Source organism: Netta rufina, assembly GCF_964035555.1.
Source record: "Netta rufina genome assembly, chromosome: 1".
In the NCBI taxonomy this organism is placed as follows: Eukaryota; Metazoa; Chordata; class Aves; order Anseriformes; family Anatidae; genus Netta; species Netta rufina.
The window spans coordinates 34,914,901-34,936,510 of record NC_140123.1 but is presented as its reverse complement, the minus strand read 5'-3'; the positions used below and the strand labels follow the sequence as shown (position 1 = coordinate 34,936,510).

General features: G+C 32.4%; 1 protein-coding gene across 2 annotated transcripts in view; it reads right to left on the bottom strand.

The window, feature by feature from the left end:
* The window catches only part of PCDH17 (protocadherin 17), an 87,743-nt gene that overhangs the window by 46,188 nt on the left and 19,945 nt on the right, over nt 1–21,610 (bottom strand). For both annotated transcript variants that reach the window (XR_014618308.1, XM_084284453.1), the window contains exons 2-3: nt 15,261–15,319; nt 14,942–15,114 (exon numbers count right to left, since the gene is read on the bottom strand). Coding sequence is in view for 1 of the 2 variants with exons in the window: in XM_084284453.1 (XP_084140579.1) it covers nt 14,942–15,114; nt 15,261–15,319 (232 nt within the window). In the remaining variant the exon portion in view is untranslated. The remainder of the gene's footprint in view (nt 1–14,941; nt 15,115–15,260; nt 15,320–21,610) is intronic.

Genomic DNA, 21,610 nt, shown 5'->3' with positions numbered 1-21,610 from the left:
CATACAAGAACTGCCTTAGACAAAAGAAGAAGTTAACTTTAATAAGATCACAAGTTACTTCAATTCGCCAAGTGATAAAAATTTACTGAAGATTAACACTATGTAAGATACAGATATCTAATATAGAGGTTAATCCTTAAATTAATATGTTTTTTATTCATCCTTTGGTATTTAATTAACATAAATTATAATAGCTCAGGAAGTCAGATAAATTTATTTCAATTTTAAGTACAGGTCCATGTAAACTAAGACCATCCTTTTCCTTTTCTGAGTCATTTCAGTAAAGTATTTTGGCACATAGGGATTTTTAGAAGCCAAAGTACAGGTTGATCTCAGAGTCTAACTTTAAATCTCTAACATGCTAGAATTTATTGCTTCTGGCACCAGCAATTTGGCCATAAGAATTCAAGAGGAAAAAAAAAAAAAAAAAATTTAACTAAAGCATCAGAAGCTATGAACAGTCACTCAGCTTTGTGAGTGAAGAAACTGCTCCCAGCTACACATACATGTATATGGAACATATACACATATACGGAACAACAGCTGTGCAAACAGAAATCATGTTTCTCAAATGAAAGTGATTCAGCTAAGAAACATAGACATAGACACCAAAATGTTGGGATAAGCAATGGCCAGTGTGTTAAAAGCTGCTTCCTGAATAAACACTAACTGCAATTCATCTTTCATAACTTCAACATCAGCAAATATTGAACTATGTCTGAGTTAATCACCTTTTTTACTGACAGTGGAAAGATATGAACCTTTTTAAGGCACGATTCATGTAAAATAGGTCAAATGAATCATGCTCTAAAAGTGCCTATTTCTCGCTTCGTTAATTCTAAAGAGCTTGTCAACTAATTATATATATATAATCAAGGTATCTCAGATGCAGGTAAGACAATAGGTGAAATGACAAGATTCCTAAGAACTTGTGGTCTCTTCTCTCCAAAAGTGTTGAAAATGTAGAGGTTAGTGATGTGTTGAATTAATTGATGAATTTAGTGATGAAATAAGCTTTTTTTTTTCTTTTTTTCTTTTTAACATCAACTTTGAGATACAGGTTTCCCACTTTCTTTGTGCTTATAGAGGACTAAATATCTAGGAGAAACTCCGAGTCTTAGTTTTTGAAAGGTAAAATTTACTGTAAATAAAGATAACAAACTAGCATTCCCTGAACTTAAGATTAAAAAGTGTAATTTTTGCTGTATTGAACTTAAACAATTTTCTACTTTTGTTACATTTACCAAAGTAATCGGTTCTCAAATGATGAAAGCAAACTGAACTTTAGTGAAAGCACTAAATTCCTAAATAAAATATCCATATTTTGAGAAAGTATTTTATTTTTGTTCAGCCACAAATGACATCATTCAGCAAAAGAATGCTGATACCTGACATTGGATAGGAAAGAAAAAAGGTAATGTTTAGTTGATTTGTTAGACTTAATGAATATTTTACTGTGTTCAAAATAGGCAACCCTACTGCCTTTGATGGACCTCCACTATGCAACAGCAAGTACCTGCCTAATATGGAATATTAGTATTATTTAGTTGCAGCTGATCTTCGGGAAAAATAAAAATGTTGATCATTTTTTGCAGAGAATTAGTAAATTCAACAAAAGCATATTATCTCTGAGAGTTAAGCAGTTTTCCAGTTTCTTCTTCAAATCTGTATTTTGATTACTTTTTTTTTCCTCTTTACATTGTCTTCCCACACCTTAAGATTCTAAGCTATTTTTTTCTTGTTCCTGTAAATCTTTCTGTCTATCCATACTTGTGCATGTCACAAAAATGAATCAAGTTTACAATGAAGAAAGCAGCTGGACAGTACTCATCTTTCAAGCATGCTAGTAGAAATACAAGAATCTTTTTGTAATAAACAATAAGCCATCTATTGTTTTCATGTACATGTGAAAAGATTAAGAAGTTTATTAAGCTTACAATGGTTTGAAGTTCTACTGGCACCTGTCTTAAAGAATTTAAAGAAATGTTTAGACTTTAAGTAGTAAAGATATATATATACATACATATATATATAAAAAAAAGCTTTCAATATTAGAGCTTAGCTTGTCTTCTTTAACCTCTTTAAGTAACTCCTGAGATCACTTTCAAATATTGATGAATTAGCAATGGGTTAGCATTTCTAAAGATCACAGAGAAGATGGGTTCCAAATTATTAACTAACCTGTTTTTGAAAGACTACTATTGTGTCAAAATTCTATCAGTGTAAACACATCTGCCATCCTCCAGATACTGAGGAAAAAATGTGAATGTACACAAAATACAATAAAACATAGAAATACAAATAAAGGAATAAAAATGAAATGTTAATAATAAAGAATGGATACATAAATATTTGAATGCAACACAAATATGGATATTATCAATAATTCCATACAAATAAAATGTATCTATGGGTGAAGTTCACCATTTTTATAAGTATATATCAATAACATGTCTTAAATATCTCATGGATTTTTATTTCCACAATAAAAGCATGAAGACATTCAATTTCAAGATATTTATTTCAGAATTTCCCACTACTTAAATGCTATTCTTACTCTGAAATAACCATACAATGATAGCTGAAATAGTTTTACTGGATTCTTCCTAGTTTCTTCCAGTCAAATACATTATTATTATTTTAGTGTTTGGAAGGTGTAATAAATGTTAAATTTAAGTGCCCTGAATTAATATAATACTGCTTGCTTTAGAGACAGTTGGAAGCTGTAATAGATTTTACCACACATGATGATGTGTATTTTGCAGAGTAATTCCATCCATATAAAAGTTTTGAGAATATCCTTATTTGTTTACTATAAGCCTGAATGCCAAAGGGGGGGGGGGGGGGGGGGAATCCAATTATATGATAATCCCAGTGATTAATGGATATGCAGCATCAACTTTACATGATCTTTATTATTTTAAATTTTATGGTCATATTCATTAGTGTGCTTTATGGTACTCTGGAGAAGCAAAAAGCAGTCACAGTATACTGACAAGCTAAAGTGGGTTTAGAGTTGTCCTGAAATCAGTGTGGTCTGGAGTGGCTGGAGTTTACAGTATAGTTCTTTCTCCACCCCTCTTTGATCCACCAGCTTCCCCATTCCTATGCAACCTGGGTAACAACCTGGTATTACTTGGTCATAACACTTTGACTTGAGAAAAGAAAGTATTACCTGACCTAACTCAGGGTCATGTTCAACACTGCTGTATTTTAGGACTTGGAAACAAAATTAACAAATATTTTAAACAAATTCTTTTAATGTGTTTTGTTGATGGTGGTTTATAATTATTGTTATTATTAGAATCATAGAATCATAGAATATCCCAAGTTGGAAGGGACCCATAAGGATCATCAAGTCCAACTCCTGGCACCGCACAGGTCTGCCCAAAAGTTTACACCATGTGACTAAGTGCACAGTCCAAACGCTTTTTAAATTCAGACAGGCTTGGTGCAGTGACTACATCACTGGTTTTAAGCATTATTTGGTTTTGAGCAAATATCAAGCATACAAAATATATCAGGCTGAAATTTTGACAGGAATTGATTGGATAAATTATTTTGCAGTTTTTGTTGTGGAGAAAATATTAGTCCTTATTAAGAGCATCCACCCAAAAATGACATGTTTATAGGATGCAATTGGCTACACTAAATGTAAAAAAAATCTACTGTAAGTAAAATATTCCTATAAAAGAGGAATGTGAATAAAAAAGGATTGTGAAGCTGGTACTTTCTGAAATTATTATGAAGGTAAAGTATTAATTCTATAAACCTCAGGGGGAATAAAATAATAATAATAATAAAAACTATTACTTCTTCAAATAAGAAAAAGCAAATTTAGATAATGTGTACACCTACATCATCTTTGTGTGAACTTTGCTTGCAACAACAAACTATCTCATAGACAAGTGATAGATTCCTCATATCAAAGTACATAACCTTGTACCTCTACTACCTGTTCAGATAGTAGAAAAGAAATTACATGTTAAAACCAATAACAGCGCATAAAGTTTTGGATTATTCATATTCATCCGTGCACACAGATCAAATAGACACTTCCCATGGCCTTGCAGATTACAGACCAATTGCAGAAATCTTTCCTCAATATTGAAACAGACACAATTCCACTTGTCTTTCTGGTATTCTTGGTCTTTACTTGGGGATTTTAAGGGTTTGACTGTAACTAACTAGAGATATGTCCAATGGGCAACTGACATTACACTTTTAAGAACTACATTTATTTGTTCAAGCAAAGATTGGTTCACATAATAAAATTCTGTATGTACAGATGGTAAAGTTTAAGCCAAAACTGAAAAAAAAAGTTGATAATAATCCAAAGTGCACATTGGATTATTTCCTATAAAAATCCAAAGTGCACATCCCAATAATATTTAAGGAGATTAAATTACAATTACATTGTAATATATATGTTTAAATAAATATATTAAATATATCTGTGTACACATGCATATGTGCATTATATGTGCAGTACTATACATTAGCAACTATATATTTAAAAAGTTTGGTTTTTGAAATACCTATAGTATATTTTGGATTGTTAACTTTTGCTTCAAAAATGTACTTTCTCAGAACAAGATTTCTGATGAAATTAATTAAATTAATTTGCAAATTAATAAAATTAATTTCTGAAATGAACTCATATTTGCAATCTTTAAAAAGCCCAAACTTTTAAGGCTTTTAATTTTCAATATGTTTAAGATACAGGTTTAGTTTAAAAAAAAAAAAAATCAGGATCATCAGTTAATATCTTTTTTTGTGCACATGTGTACATATATTAAAAATACACATTACATATACACCAGAGGAATTATTAAAAGATGAAGGATTTTTTGACATTTACTCATATTTCCATCAATATTGATTTATATGAGACAATTTGTGGATATAAAACTAGAAAAAAAATATGGTCGTAAATTAAAAAAAAAAAAAAGTACATGTCTTAAGTAATTATTTTTTTTCTGTGCCACATTATGACTTGGTTATACTGGGCATATGCTCCTCTCCATTTCATGCTGGAAGGGGAGCAGATGGAATTAAATACAGCTTGGCATGCAGTACAGGGGCAGCCATGGAACAGTACTTTTTAGTACCACACAGGCAATACCAGCTACATATACATTAGAGATGAAACACAAAAAAGGGCATGTCACCTTCAGGAAGGGGTAGTATTCAGGGAACATCTGTTATACATGCACTGTTCCCTGTAGAAAGAACTGAAACATGATGAAATATGCATCAAAAGTTCCCTATGCACTAAGGTACATTAAGTCCCTTTCAAACCATATGAAGCCCACTTGGGGAAGGGAGGTTATTTGAGTGAGGCAGCTGGAATAGAAAAAAGCAGCAGCGGGGAATGGAAACCAGCTGTTATGCCATTCTGGATATAAGGATGGGCAGTAGGCACACAGGCTGACACAATGCATGCGTATATCACTGATGTACAGAGAGTAGACAAAGTTTCACTGAGCAGTAATAAGCTAATCATGTTGCAGCTCTGTGTCTGAGCAAAGTCCTCGTTAAATGCTAAGTGCTATTACAGTATATCAGGGATTCTTGTTGTGAAGCACTGCACAGTCCACATTCCCTGCAATTCTCCCATGTGGTGAGCTCTTCCCATAAAAGATGTTTACAGACAAAAGGGTATAGAACAAGTCAGTGTAAATATTCCTTTTCAGTACATTACTCAGGACTAGACAGTGCATCTCGCCCTTGCATTTAATTATGTCATCATATAAAGCAGTGCTAAAGTGGATCCTCTGGCCCTCAGTAGGTTGAAATAAATCTGGGTTATCACTAACAAATTTAACATGTTTTAGAAACCACATTTAGAAATGCAGAGGGATTCTTTAACATATATGGATAGCCAGCTTCAGTGCATAAATATCTTTATAGCAAAGTTCTCCCTCGTATTTAACCTAAACAGTTTTCCCAGCAAACTACAAATTAGTTAATTAATTAAATAAATAAAATTAATAGTCTATTTATGACAACTTTTTATACACTTTTTTATTTTGTTTATTTTAGTTTTATTATGTTTCCATTCAGTCTTTGTTCATTTAAACAAATACAAACTCTAAACAAAAAACAGTTCTTCCAGACTTCACCCATGGGTCATGCTTTGTAAACTACTGTTTTATGCTTTTATTCTAACCCCTCTATTTACTTTGAATTTGTTCAGATCTTCCTTAAAAATGCCCTCACAAACAGACTACAAAGGCTGTGTCACTAAATAGCATGTGTTGGAACTCTAGACTGAATTAAATTATACCGTTTCTCTCCCTCTGGAAACCTGGACATAGCAGAAAAGTTGTACACAACAAAAAAGGCCAGCAAAAGGACAGACTGGATTGATGTATATAGAAATTATAAGATATTCTTTGTTCCAGGAAAATAAAATTCAGTTAATGTTATTCTAACTGAAGTATCACTAAATGGAATAATTAATTCCTGTCTCTTACTTAAGATGCTTCTGTTGATATGTTTTTCTCAGCTGGACATAAAACTGTTGATAACCAAAATCTAAATTCAGGTTTCCAACTAATAGGCATTAGCTTTGGAGTAACTCCATCTAAAGAACATTCCTTCAATTTGGTAACAAGAATGTTGCTGGAATGTGCAATGGGATTGTGTGAAAACCTGAGTAATATCATTTTTTTATCATATCCATATTTTTGTTGACTCTTTAACAGTCATACAATGATGATATAAAATTAGAAAGAGAGGATATATAGAAAGAGGATATAGAGAGAGAGGATATATATAATATATAGTAAATTACATATAGAATTTACTTTTTATATAACTGAATAAACATTCACACATATATATTTAAACTAGAATTAATTAATTAGCTTAATTAAAAGAAAACAGTCTAAGAAAGAAATGGACTCCCTAGTCCAGTTAAAACAGTTTGTGTGATATTGTCTATTCAATACATGAATATATGCCCTAAAATTTTCATTAACAAAAGTTAGCATATCCAATTATGTTCCAGGGAAATGTATAAAACCTGAAACAATGAAAACTATCACTTTTCTGATTTCCATGTTTCAAAAGCTGTTGATCTTTCTATGCCCCTACTTTCCTATCAATTTATAAAAAGAATCTGAAAATAAAAAATGTTAGCTCAAGATAATGATTTTGACATAGAAGGGCTTCATTTTACTGGGAATAGAAAATCCTTCACTTGCTCTTCTAGTGGGAATAAAGCAAAAAGTTAATTTATGGATTCTAAGACTTCCAAGAACAAACTGCAGTACAATAACTGAGCTCAGCCCCAGGAAAGGCAGTGTCAAAATAGAGTACAGAAAGGAAGTGATGAGATTTAGACTAGTGACAGGGGAGGAATATTCTGTTTTGTTGCCTTAAAAGCAAAGCATGAAGAAATGAGCACCATCAGTTATAGCATCCCAATGTTAAAATTTACACCTACATCTCAGATGCGAGACTCATGGTAACAGACTTTTGATCTTGAAGTGCATGATATTCATTAATTTGCAAATAAGCTCATCAAAGAAATCACTTCTGAAATGTATTAACATTCCTGTTGGTACAGTTCCAGCCTTTTAACATGTCAGTAATAATATATCTAAATTGATTTGTTTGTGAAGTTTCCAGTGAAATCAAGATACAGGGCAAAAATACAGACCGCTGAACTAATCTGTAATTAAAAAAATAAATAGAAACAATAGGGGGACAATAAAATTACTTGGAAAATGTAGCATGACACATCAAATGGTGCAAAGATCACAATGTGCTGAACTATTATAGTCCTTTTTTTTTGCGTATGTCTCAGTGATATGTTTTGTGTGTGTACAGATGCAGAAAGTTCTTTCTGTATGTATTGAAAGTCAGTTATAGAAATTTCCCCCCTAATCTATGGCTAAGTACATTAATTAAATGTTGTGTATGCTCTTCACAAAACGTCACTGCTACAACATGATAATAATCTGCAAGATGATGAAACACACATCTGATTAAAAACCTAGTTTGGCAGAACTCAACTCCAGTTGAAAAGCAGGATAATAGGCAATAACAGGCGGAAATAATAGGCTAAGATACCCTGATGCAAAGTGTATTCACTGTCACTTCAGCTGCCAGAATGTTTGCACTGCTTTTCTGTTTTGTAACAATGAAGGCAGCTAAGTAAGTAGTCAAGGTATTAAGCTAATCCATCCCTTCTCCATTATGTTGCCACTTCACATCCTTTTCTGATTTCTGCTAGGACAAGAACCTGCTCCATCAGATTTTTCTCTCCTCACCTGGATAGCCTTGCTTGAACTCCAGAGCTGCTCATATGACGAGATCCCACCATGGAGAGAAGCTATGCATGGGAACACTCTCCTTTCTAATGAGGAAGCATCAAACAAACTGGGCTCAGCTTCTAAACACAGCTGGCTATCACCCAAACTAATGTCACAAAGTGCCACTCATGATCCTAGACTCAATATCAAAATAACTGACAGGTGGAAGTAAGTTCTCTGGTAGAGTACTAGTTCTAAAAATAAAACTTAAGAAGATATTCAACATAAGAGTAACAGAGGGGAAAATAATAATAATAATAATAATAATACTTTAATACTATGAGTAAATAAACTTGTAGATAAAGGAATTTGTCTTTATTTTTCCCAAATCCATCATATAATTTGCTCAAGAGTTAATGCAGCAATGGATATGTCATAGGTACTAGGTACTAAGGTAATGACAGGCATCTGTATAGCAAATGCAACTGACCCATATTCCTCAGCTGAGTTCAGTTACTTAGATTCAAAAGGGAAATAGTATTCTGGTCACTCAAAAAATGACATTACAGAACATTTGCATAGCCTTGCTCAGCCTATCTAAGCAAGTCTTGCAAAGACCTAGTCGGCTTTAAATTACTATTAGAGATTAAGGCACTAAAAATATCTGAAACTTTCCTGTGTATTCCACTAACTAAAAGAGTGAAAAAATATTAAAATTATTATTTATTATTATAAAAATATTTAAAATTTAGATGCCAATGCAAAGACTTCACAAGAAGGATGAGACCATAATAATGTTGTTAATTTTCTTAAATTCAGAAGTACTGTTTCCTTGACAAATGTTCTCACAACAGAAAAGTAGGAAAGTGCTGACAGTTTAAACGTCATAATGATGATTTTTTTTTATTTTTTTTAATGCACTGAGGGGGTCATCTAGCTAATGTAAATATTGCCTTATTCTTCATAGAAGTCTATAATTCTACAGATTTTTCAGTCTTAAATTAAAAGTTCCACTGTTAGAATGAGGCATAAATCAAATATCCACAGTGTGTTGATGACAAACTTGGTCAAGAAGCAGTCTTCCTCCATAATAAGCTACAGAATAGATAAATTAGTCTTTGGCCTGTCTTAATCTTCACCCAAGAGCACACATGTGCTTACATAAAGCAGGAAAACTGAACAAATAAGTGAGAACTACATAGAAAAGGAAAAATGAATGGGGAAAAAAAATCTCATTTTGTGTGGGCTACACCTAACTGTTTCCAGACTTACAGCTCTAGAACCAGGTATTATTAAGTCATATTAAATGAAAGGTGAGACTCTCAATGCAAATAAGTTGCTATTGTAGTTTGCCTAGAAAACACTTACTCAGATGAAATTGAAGAATGGATATTGTGTTCAAGCCCTGACATAAAACAGCGAGGTAGTGTTTTACCTGAGATTATTAGGGGTAACTGAGTTGGAAGGATTAATAGTCCTGGACATAAAGACTCCTAGGCGACATAAAGACTCCTAGTGGTGCAGTCTGATAGCTATTCACATTCTAAGTACAGAGAGAATGTGATAAGAGACATTCTGTCCAGAAGAAAAAACACTACTGTGAGGAAGTAATGCTGAATATCTCACAGGTTGTGTCAGCTCTGGGGGGCACTCCCAGCCTCGGTCAGTTTCTCAGTATAGTCTTTCACTAGCTCTGAGAACTTGGTAAACAAATATTTCTCTAGTCTTCTTTTCCGTTACCTCTTTAAATTGATGTACTCATAAAAGAACTCATCATCCCCAACGGCAGAGAAAGAATTGATGACAGCAGAAATTTGATTGTTGAACTTTCCTCACTTATCAGTCTAGACCAATTCTCATTTAGTTAAACAGAATGAATATTAGTTATCCTAACACTAAAGAATTATAACAAGAAAATCAATTAATATTTCAGAAAAAATATATACATGTATATATATAGCTAAAAAATCTGGTAATTTCTATTCCACTGCAGATGGATAATGCAGGATACCAGATTTCAGAGACCTTTCTTTTTTTAGAAATTGAGAATATAAATGCACAAGTTACTCGAGGTTTCTTCCATTAACAAGTTCAGTGGACAAACTCGAGTTGACAGTACTCACAAATATGTTAAAACACTGATTAGACTGCTGCATGCACGGAAACATCAATTGTAATGCATGTTGTTGTTTTGTTGTGACAACAGAAAAATAAAATTATATTTTTGAGTGATATTTAATATCTCACTTTTTTTTTTTCCTGAAGATTCACTCCAGCCCTTTTATCCTAGTCACTTATGTCTTAGATTAAAAGCATACAGTCCTACAGAGAAACCTGATAAGGAATACAGGTTCTAGAGGAGTCTCTGACTCCAATGCTGAAGCTTTCTTTCAGTCTTTCTCCATGGAGGTATCTCTGGTTTTCCTTTACTCTCGTGATTGTGCTACTGTTAAATAGGTAACAGCACATGCAGAAATACCCCCTCTACGGGATGCAGGTGTGAACGGCAAGCAAATGTTCTGAAAGCAGGATGTGATGCACAGTGATAAAGCAAAAAAAAAAAAAAAAAAAAAAAAAAAAGCTGCTGAATTCATATATATGTTAAAGAAGGAAAACAGAAGGGGAAGAAGAAAGAGAGAGGTAAAAAAAGGTAAAAGAAAAAAAAAAAGTAAGGAAGAAATATTGATGAAAATCTAAGACAATATATAAGCAACTGCAAGAAACCACATCTCTATAGTTTTGCATCAGTAAAATTATCATTATCAGATAAACATATTCAGGATTTACTAAGAAAAGTATAAAATAAATGCTTTTTTTTTTTTTTTTTTTTTTTTTCTGTACTGCATCCCTGTAGATATCATATTGTAATTTTTAGCTTTGGATATCTTTTCAAGGAATACAGATTATTGCTGCTATGCACAAACAACAGTAAAGAAAAATATTATTCTGTTAGTTAATCACCAAATGTGAATAATAGATAATACATCAGGTGTAACAGCAATTTTTATATAACAGATATTCAAAACTAATAATTCTTGTAAGATTTATAAGTAGGGTGATCTCAAACTGTCTGAATTAGTGGTGGGTTTTAAAGTCTCAGAAAGAAAACAGGAAAAAAAAAAAAAAGGTAAACAGGACAAACTTGTCTAAAACTATTCTACTGAAAAAGTAACAGACACAACAAGCTGCTTAGTAAGACAACTGAATCAGCATAAGTAAGCTGATCAGGAACAGATATTTTTATGCAGAAAATTGCTTGGAATTTACGGGGGGGGAGAGAGATACATAACTGAAATAACTTAAAGGAGGCATACTTATTTCAACACAAGACTAACTGTCTTGTAATATTTAAATGTAACATTTAAAAGGTTGTCCTCCCACCCACCCACCCCCCCCACACACACCTCCTCACCCTCCACCCCTTTCTTTCCATTAAGGCCAAGTGAAGAGCTTCCAGAAGCATTTCATAATGATAGCTGATTGGTGATCTTTTTCATTTGTGTTAATGTCACCATTAGATCACCATTAGACAAAACTTGCTATTTAGAAATATTTTCCTTGAAATCAAATATTTTAATAGCAAAGTTTTTGAGGCTTTACATTGCTTTCACTATTTTAATGAAACTCATAAAATGACTTTGCCTCCCATTGCATACCAAAATCATATCTCATTTATACAAATTATTTTTCACATACTGTCTTATTTCTCCATTACTGATTTTCAAGCTGCCTAAGCAAGATTTGCTCAAACTTGTAGTTAAAATACTAGTACTGCTAAGATTCTTATTATTGCCCTGGGTGAAACTGGAATAATGACAATAGCAACAACTACATACAGAAGATGTAACTTCTCAAACTCAAACTTAACTCACTTGTTAAATTAGGAATATGAAATCTAGATCCTGACTTGACTGTTACGACTGTTTATTTTTCACAAATGTCACTGTTCTAACTGTAGAAGTTAAACCATTTTAGATATCTTTAAATTACAATAATCAAGCCAGAAACTTTGCTACAAAACAGTGAATTCCCATCCCTCAGCACAACCCAGAAAGATGACAGAATCACCACTTCTGATACTGCTTCAGGTGCTACTCTATAAAATTGTTTCTAGCAAGCTGCCCATCTCCTTTTCCTAGAGAACAATTTTTCTCTGAAGAAAATGCCATCTTTTTTCTACCCACAAACATATTTCTCACCCTCTGTCAACATGGCAAATGGCTAGACTAGGCTAGGCTAGGCTAATGACTAGAAAAAGCAATTTTGTTCATTATCTTTCAAAAGAGAGAAGTTACATTGGACTAAAAGCCCTAATCATACTATGCTCAATGACAAGTAATCATTGATTTCATTGAAAAAAACACATTGTGCCACATTTGTTACAATAATGATCTGTAACCCCCATAAAGTTCTTACTGCATGTTCAGTTTTCATAATATGCCAATGACTTTATTACCTTACATTTGAGATGGAAGAGTTCATACAAGTAAATAAATGGATGTCATTAGCATTTGTAATTATATTTGGGAAAAAAGAAGAAAAAAGAAAGAAAGAAAGAAAGAAAGAAAGAAAGAAAGAAAGAAAGAAAGAAAGAAAGAAAGAAAGAAAGAAAGAAAGAAAGAAAGAAAGAAAGAAAGAAAGAAAGAAAGAAAGAAAGAAAGAAAGAAAGAAAGAAAGAAAGAAAGAAAGAAAGAAAGAAAGAAAGAAAGAAAGAAAGAAAGAAAGAAAGAAAGAAAGAAAGAAAGAAAGAAAGAAAGAAAAAGTTAGTTTATCTCTCGATGTTCATACTTTTTCTCAATAAAAAGAATCACATAAACACCTGCTGCTGCAACTCAGTGGCTGACAGTACTTAGTACATAGTTCAGTATATGTTTAATGAGAATGTGAGAAATTAATATAAGCCACCGATGAGATGTTTCTTGATGAATGGGACTGCTTATATAGATATAATGATAAGTGTAAACCTCCATAAACTCATATAGCACATATAACTCTGTGTTATAACGGAAATAAATAATAGGAGTGGTTGGCTTAATATGCTGACTAGTGCTCTTATATTTTGAGCAGTATTAGGCTTTATGCTGTTGGACAAACTTCAGTATAAATTGAACTCTAGCTATACAGTATTTTTCTAAAAATAATAATAATAATTAAAAAAATATATAATGTGTTGTAAATTATTTTCCTAATTAAACTTTTTGGATTTTAGAACTTCATGCTTTCATTGCTGTAATTTATTGTTTTCTGGATAGATATTCAGGGAGATACAAAACTGACAAATTTAGATAAACATTCAAACAGCTTCTTAAAAAAAAAAAAAAAAAAAAAAAAAAGTCTAGTATTGCATCTTTATACAGATCAATGTCCAATTATAAGCAGAGAGTTGCTGTGGCAAAAGGTTGGGAAAAAATAATCTTTCTGGCATTTATTACTTGGAAAATAAGGTCATATGTGAGGTCAACCCTCAAGTACATAGAGAATAAATTATACTGCAGTATTCTAAATACACAGCAAAAAATATATTGCAATCTCAACATAACAAAAAAAAATGAACATGTATTCCTCATGATTGTACAACAGATCAGACTAGGCTAGTGACAAAAAATCTAGTTGCAATTAATCAACAATTAATAAAAAGCTTATAATGTATATCTGCTTAATTAAAAATGTAGCTTCTTATTAAGGCTGACTTATTTAATTATCTGTTAACTGTCTTTAACACTGAATCATCTTCCACACAAGCTAAACTAAAGCAAAGATATAAAACATTTCAAAATAATTCAGTAGTACACTTCCTTATTGATTATAGGTTATGAAGTAAATTGCACAAACACACTGCTGGAGTGGCCAGGTTGTCTGATGCTAAATAAATAAATAAATAAATAAATATATATATATATCTATTTTTTCTTTTGAAATAGAAGACCTTATAGTTAGATAAAACATATCTCTAAGGAAACTTCGTTTGAGCACTATCTGAAGAAATAAATATGCTTATTTGTCAGAACGAAGGCTTGCAGAGATTATTGTCATTGTCCTGAAATATGTTATTTGAGCTGTTTCACAGATACTCATCTTTGATATCTTCCTAGAAAATGAATGAAATTATACTAAAAATCCAATTAGTATTTGACACTTCTCATGCTACTATTAATTGTGAAATCAACATTACAAATAGGAAAATTACATCCATGAAATGAAACACCTTCTGATCCATTTTTACTGTTGTTTGATATCCCAAGTCTCTTTCCTTTTCCTCTTCTCCAAACTACATGTGGAATGTAAATGACTCATTCTTTTATCTGTTGCAGTCATGTCTAGTTTCAGTTTTCAAATCACGCTTTGGCTGAAGAACAGTGTATAATATATCACAGGCAATGCCAATGGAGATAAAGTATATTCTAATCATTTTAGAAAAGTTCTTTCTTTTTTTTTTTTTTAATCTGCTTTGGATTAAAAAAAAAAAAAAAAAAAGAAAGGATACTTGTGGTTTCATTTCATGTTCATTCTGAAAGATACTGAATGTCTTTGCTCTGGGCTAGCTACAAGATTTACTGTTTTCTCTGATAGTATTATCAGAGGGCTATTCCACCCTGATACACTGCAATTGCAATGCTAATAGGTTTATAATGATGGCTTAAACTTTACGCTCTGTAAGCATTGGAGACTTCACTCACCTTGTTCAAGTGGCTGGCTTTTAGTTGAAGTAGTTTTCATCTTGAGTGCCTCCCTAACAGACATGTCACAGCAGGAGCCTTTGTTAGTGTCTTGGTCACTGTCAGCCTGATCACTGTCCCCATGCCCGCTGTCCCTCAAGCTGGCTCTTTCTGGATCCTTGAACGTGGAGCTACTGAAATACATATTTAAAAAGAGAGAGAAAAAGAGAGAGAGAGAGAGTTGTATTTACTTGTTCTAAGTTGAATTGTACTCTCTGGCAAAGCAATTTTGACAAGAATGCAAATGGAGAAGCCAAGAAAGTTATTTAATAGGCCTTACCTTTGAACAAACTGCTGCCTGCTGCCCATGTAATTGGGCTCTGCGGGAAAATTGTCTGTCTGCGAAAGAGAAGGAAAAAAATACGTATAGTTGTACACTGGACAAATCTCCTGCAGAGCAACAAGATTTCCTAGAGGAGAAATGATTAATAATTCAAAAATTCCCTTAATCTTCAGATTTGTACATTTTAATTAAATTGGAAAATGCTGGCATGTAATTATGTGCTCAAAACAATTAAATGATTCCGGTCCACAAATTACCTGCTAAAGTAAACAATGAAGCTCCAAAAAGTGGCATTCTCTGTTAGCAACCTGACAGATGACACTGTTTATGGTTTTTTTATTAGTTAGATATTAAGACTGATGGTTATTGAAAATGAGAGAAAAAAAAATTACTTTTGCATATTACAAAAGTGAATTATTCGGTAATACTAATTTTTTAAGCATAATTACATCATCTATGGGGATTCTGAAGCCCTTACTACTGTAATGCCATTTAATATATTGCAATATAATTTGTGAATTACGTATAAATAAATAAATAAATAAATAAAGACTGTTTGTGGATATTTGGCTGTTTTTTGTTGTTTTTAATTCTACTGGAAAAGTGCAAGTATGAAAATATTTGGATTTTCTCTCTTTAACTGTCATCAGTATTAATAGCTACATCTGAATAATGAGAACCACACATGCAAACAAGAACATTAAATGATTGTTGTAGACAAGTGGTTTTAAAAAAGAAGATACTTTCATTAACTCTGTCATAAGTATATTTTTAGCAGCATGAGCTAAGTAACTGTAGAAGCAGAAGTATTTACAGCATCCAGACCGACATGGAGTCCTGCCAAGGGGAACTGAATTCTCCTTGTATCATCAGCTGAAGTTCTTTGGGAGAAAGAGAGACTGAATCTTTCACAAAACCCCATATACTGTAGATTCACACACGTCACTTTATCTTGCAGCTGACCTAGTGACAGAGCTTCTACTGTTTTCTGCATCACTTCATATCACACCACTATGCTTCGCAGTGGCTATGAGTTTTGCAACAGCATCTCATGTATCAGCATCAGTTACACAGACAGTGCTCAATTAATGGAGCAGAAGGTCCAAGGTAAAGTTTAAAGTTGCACAAGTGACTGGTCTCCCTGATATTTTTTGTTCCCTACCACTTCCCATTTAATTTTTTTAGCTTCACTTTGTGTTTTGTTTGTTTGTTTGTTTATTTTTTTGTTTTGTTTTGTTTCATGACTTGTTTTTTGATTTGTTTTGTAGGCATGTAATAATTAGAAATATTTGCTACTGTTTGTATGGTTGGAATACAGGAGTTCAGAAAAGATGTATGAAGTCACATCTGAAACATAACAATCATGGTAGCAACAATAAATAGGTAGCCATCTGCCAGGCAGATGGATCAAGGATCAAGGCATATATGAAATGGATGTGTTTGTGTATCATGGATAACTTGTGTGAATTAGGAAAGAGACAGAAGATAAAAGTCTTCTATTTTGGATTTATTAAGTGTATCTACACTTCATAAGTGTAACTAGCAGTTCTTATTGCTAGTTAAGTCTTTTGCTTCAAAAATTAGGATTATAACACAGATCGTGTTCACATTTTGAAGAAATTTCTAATTAAAGCTGCAGAGTACATTGTATATGTTTTGTATGTTGTTATAAAAATAACTAGTTTTAGCAAAACTAAAAATAACTAGTTTTAGCAGCAAATTTTCTTCGATATAAACTGTATGAAAGAATCAGATTGTTACTCTTCTGTTTTAAAAATATAGCATAAAACACTGATATTTATAATTCTAAATGACTTTATCATATCGAAATTGCACGCTGTTTAAAAGTCTGTGTATCCAACTAGATACGTGTTCTTTAGCAGCTTTAAGGGGTGAGCTTATAAAACTTCTTAAATACTGTCCAAGAGTAAACAATACTCTTCATTACAGAAGGAGAATTCTGAAAATATGGGACACCAAATCCAGTGTAATGCCACTGTTTTCCAAGTCAGCTTTTCAGAAGTATTCATATTTTCAGCTACAGCTATTCAAACTTTTGGAAATTTAACCACTTCAGTTAGGGAGCTTTGAAAAGAACTTAGGAAAATAAAAAATCCTGGTTTTAAAACATGTAGTTAGAACAACAGTCTGCCTTAACTTTTAACATGCTTAAAGATATAAACATGAATATTGAAAGAAGAAAAAAAAAAAAAAAAGGAAAAAATAAAAAATAGAGGCACAGCATTCTTATACTTAATCTTTTAAATGTAATACAACAGATTTCAGAAGCAGCCTTAATTCTGACTTTTATTCTTTTCCCATTTCAAGTTGAAAGCTAGTATCTCTTGTGAGCAGCAAACCCACATCATATATATATGTATGATATATATATATATAAGGTTACAACATACACATACATCTTGACCTAAATAAACGTATACAATTGCAGAATTCATATTTATTTTCTAGGTCTAATATTTCAACTATAGATGTCCAGGAAAACTGACCTCATACTTTTACTGATAAATCTGCTTCCTCTTAAACACAGTTGCAACTAGAATCAACACCCATTATTCATGCCATCATCAGGCAAAATATATGTTATAAAATGCCTTTTCATCAAATCTCTACTATCTGTTTAGGAAACACAAAACAGACTTTTGCCCTGCAATTAATTATAGCAGGTCCTTAAACATGGTGCTAAGGACTTCTCTATAATCTGGACCATAGTCAGAACTGAGCATACTTTTTGCTTCTTTTGCTTCTACTTTGTCATAGCAATAAAAGCATATCACACACCCTGAACTAGGCAAAATATAAATTTTAAAATAGAAATTACCACAAAATCTTACCTACATTCTTAACAGTGGAAGTTGCTTCTGAGAAATTTTGTATTTATGGTAATTGTTAATGACCTTTAATTAAATTGTCATTTGACCAATTTCCCTCATATTGCATCTAAACAGCTGGTTGCCATTTTACAGTAAGTTCATTGTTGCAAAAGGACAGCTATAAATAGTTGACAACTATACGTATACAGCTGCACAGCTCTGAGTTGTATTCTTTTCCTTCTATTCTAAAAGCATTAGGCCTTCTTGTATGAACTATGGAAATATCATACTTGTGATGACTTGTAAAAGGGCAGTCCAAAATCTAGGCAGCAGAAAGAGCATTGTTTCACATATGACAATATCAATATAAAACAAATGGGATAATAAGCAAACATTTAATTTTAAGGCTAGGCGATTTAGAAGAATCTGATTCAAAATGATTCATGGAGAGATGTGAATGTCTAACTCCCTTAAACTTTTATTTACTTTATTCCCAGTAGAAGGGAGAGGTCATATACACAAAATTGTTACACTTTAACATTTATCAGAAAAAAATCCTGATAAGATCTATAAACCTTAAATAATCTCACATGGGAGAGAAAGAAATAAAAAAAAAAATAAATAAAAATAAAAAAGAGAGAGAGAGAAGGATAGAGAGAAAGAGAGAGAAAGAGAGAAAGAGAGAAAGAAAAAGGAAGGAAGGAAGGAAGGAAGGAAGGAAGGAAGGAAGGAAGGAAGGAAGGAAGGAAGGAAGGAAGGAAGGAAGGAAGGAAGGAAGGAAGGAAGGAAGGAAGGAAGGAAGGAAGGAAGGAAGGAAGGAAGGAAGGAAGGGAGGAAGGAAGGAAGGAAGGGAGGAAGGAAGGAAGGAAGGAAGAGAAAGAAGGAAAGGAAGGAAGGAAGGAAGGAAGGAAGGAAGGAAGGAAGGAAGGAAGGAAGGAAGGAAGGAAGGAAGGAAGGAAGGAAGGAAGGAAGGAAGGAAGGAAGGAAGGAAGGAAAGAAGGGAGGGAGGGAGGGAGGAAGAAAAATAAAAGAAAAGAAAAAAGCTTCATAAGTGAAAGCAGTTTGAACCAGCCTGGACACAGTGAAATAGGAATTATTGGGAATATTTTTAACAATGGGCTACATTAATTTCTCTTTCTTTGTTTTCTTTTAGAAATTAATGTTCACAAAATTAATGAAATGTTTTGATACTTTTGTAGCTGAAGCTATGGTGGTTCTCCATGTGTTTATGTATATTATATATATATATTTCAAAAAGAATATTAGGATTAAAATTACAGGCTCATACTATCCAATCAAATTTCAGGGAATTGACTATTGCTCAATGAAAGAATCGTGGAGCACTTTGCAGGACATCTGCTTTCAAAAACTCCTATAAAAAGAAAGCTCTCTATTAAAAATTGGATGTTTCTAGCTCTCTTCCTTTTCTCTTTTTAATCAAAACCTTTTTTCATACCATCATTCTGAAAATTTTAGAGCAAGCATTGGTCTAATTCACACTGTTTAAATAAAGTTAAAGAACAATAAAATAAAAAGAAAAAAAAAAAAAGTGAGGAAAAGTGAGAGAGAGAGAGAGAGAGAGAGAAATGCAATATTTAAGTATTCTTGACAAATTATGCCTGGAAATAATTGTCATATTAGGGAAAGATGTATTTGAAAATGTAAAAAAGAAGGACTAAAACATTAATCAGATTTATGAATATTAGGGTACTAGAATATTTATAATTTTTTCTCAGAATTACAAGAACAAGTATCACATTCTCAGAAATGATTCAACACAATTCTATTTTATGTAGGTGTTCATACCTGAAACTATAATAAAGCAAAATGTCTTTGCTGAATCTAACTCTTTTTAATTAAACATTAAATACAAAAATGAAATGAAATATCATCCTCTTTATCAGACTATCATTTAATATCTAAGTCATGGACTTTGTGTCTTTTCTTAAGAAGAAGCACTCACCCTTCCCCCTAAGAAAAAAAAATGTTCCTATATAATGGCAATCACTTTTCAAGCCAAAAGAATTGTATTCTGCCAAATCAAGTTTTGAAAGATCTGACAATTGTCTTGATTTTGTTAGGAGCTGTTTGTGTTCAATATAATACAATTCTTGCAAAAGGCACCTCAGTCTTCCACTGAGCGTATTTGCTTAGCTAGAAGTAGCTTTTGATTTCATTGGACTTTTTTCATTAAGAAGAGATATTAGTCGAACAAAATATAAATTAAAATACAATTAAAATATATTTAAAATGATATAAAATGTAGAAAAGTAAATAAACGTAAATTTTTAATAAATTATTTTACTTATCTAAAGGGCAAAATTAAGTATACTGTCTTAAGAAATCTTGTCCTAGTATCTACTCTCCACTCTCAATCTTCTGAAAATATTTTTGAGGTATAACTTATATGACATACATATTTGAAAAGTTTCACACTTGATGCAAAAATGTATATTTTGGTGCTACAAGAACTACAATGTGTTTAAGTGAATTTCTGACATATGTAGTGTTCTTTAAAAACACAGGACAAGAAAAACAGATGCATAAGGCCACATCATTCACTAGGATGCTATACGTTTTACTGAAAGATGCTGGTGACTTGTGTTTTCTTTTTCTCTTGAGTGAGAAAAGCAAAACTGTGAGGGAGAGTTCCTGAGCTATTCAGTTGATGCATGGTATGGCTTCTGAAAAATTAGACTCAGGGGACAGAAACTACCATTCTTTCCTGTAAGTAGAGGAATAATTTACCAATCTATCCAATTATACCAAATTTGTTGCATATATATATAATTGATTTATTATTTAAGATTTCCTATTGATATAGACATTTTATATTCTATATTGATATAGACATTTTAGTTATATTTGTAGTACTGTCTCACTAAAAGAAATTATTTTAAATTTTTTACAAGTTTACACTGCGATGAACAAGGCACAGAAGAAGATGGAATACCATACTGAAACAGGGGCCAGTCAAACTTTCTCTCACTTCATCGATGGTTGCACCAACCTGAAGTCTGAAGAAGCTAAAGAGGTCACTGCAGAGAGACATATTTGTTTTGGGCCCTGGTAAAAAAAAGAGACCTGAAAGACGATCAAGAACAAACCAGGATCAGCTTTTCTTATATGTGTATATAAGTTTCTTATAAGTGTATATAAAGGTTTTAACCTTTCAGGAAAAAGTTTGCCTATTCGTTAGAGGGAAAGTAAGCTTAACAAAAGCCTTAAGCTCCTGTACCAGGTTATAGCATATGTATTTATGGGGAGACCTCTAAGAAAGGTGTGACTTTCTTCTCAAAGAAAGGTGTAGCTAGGAAAAAAAGCGTGGAAATTGAACCCCAAAATTTCCTCTACTGAAAAGAGAATCAAGAAGACTTTCCAGGCTGAACTTATTTGCTGTTGGTTTCATAATGTTTTTAGGTCTCTGAGTCTCTTTTTATTTTGCAGAACAGAAACAAGAAATGTATACCTCTAATGAATTTAACACAATCTGGGAAGAGAATGTGCAGAGCTGTC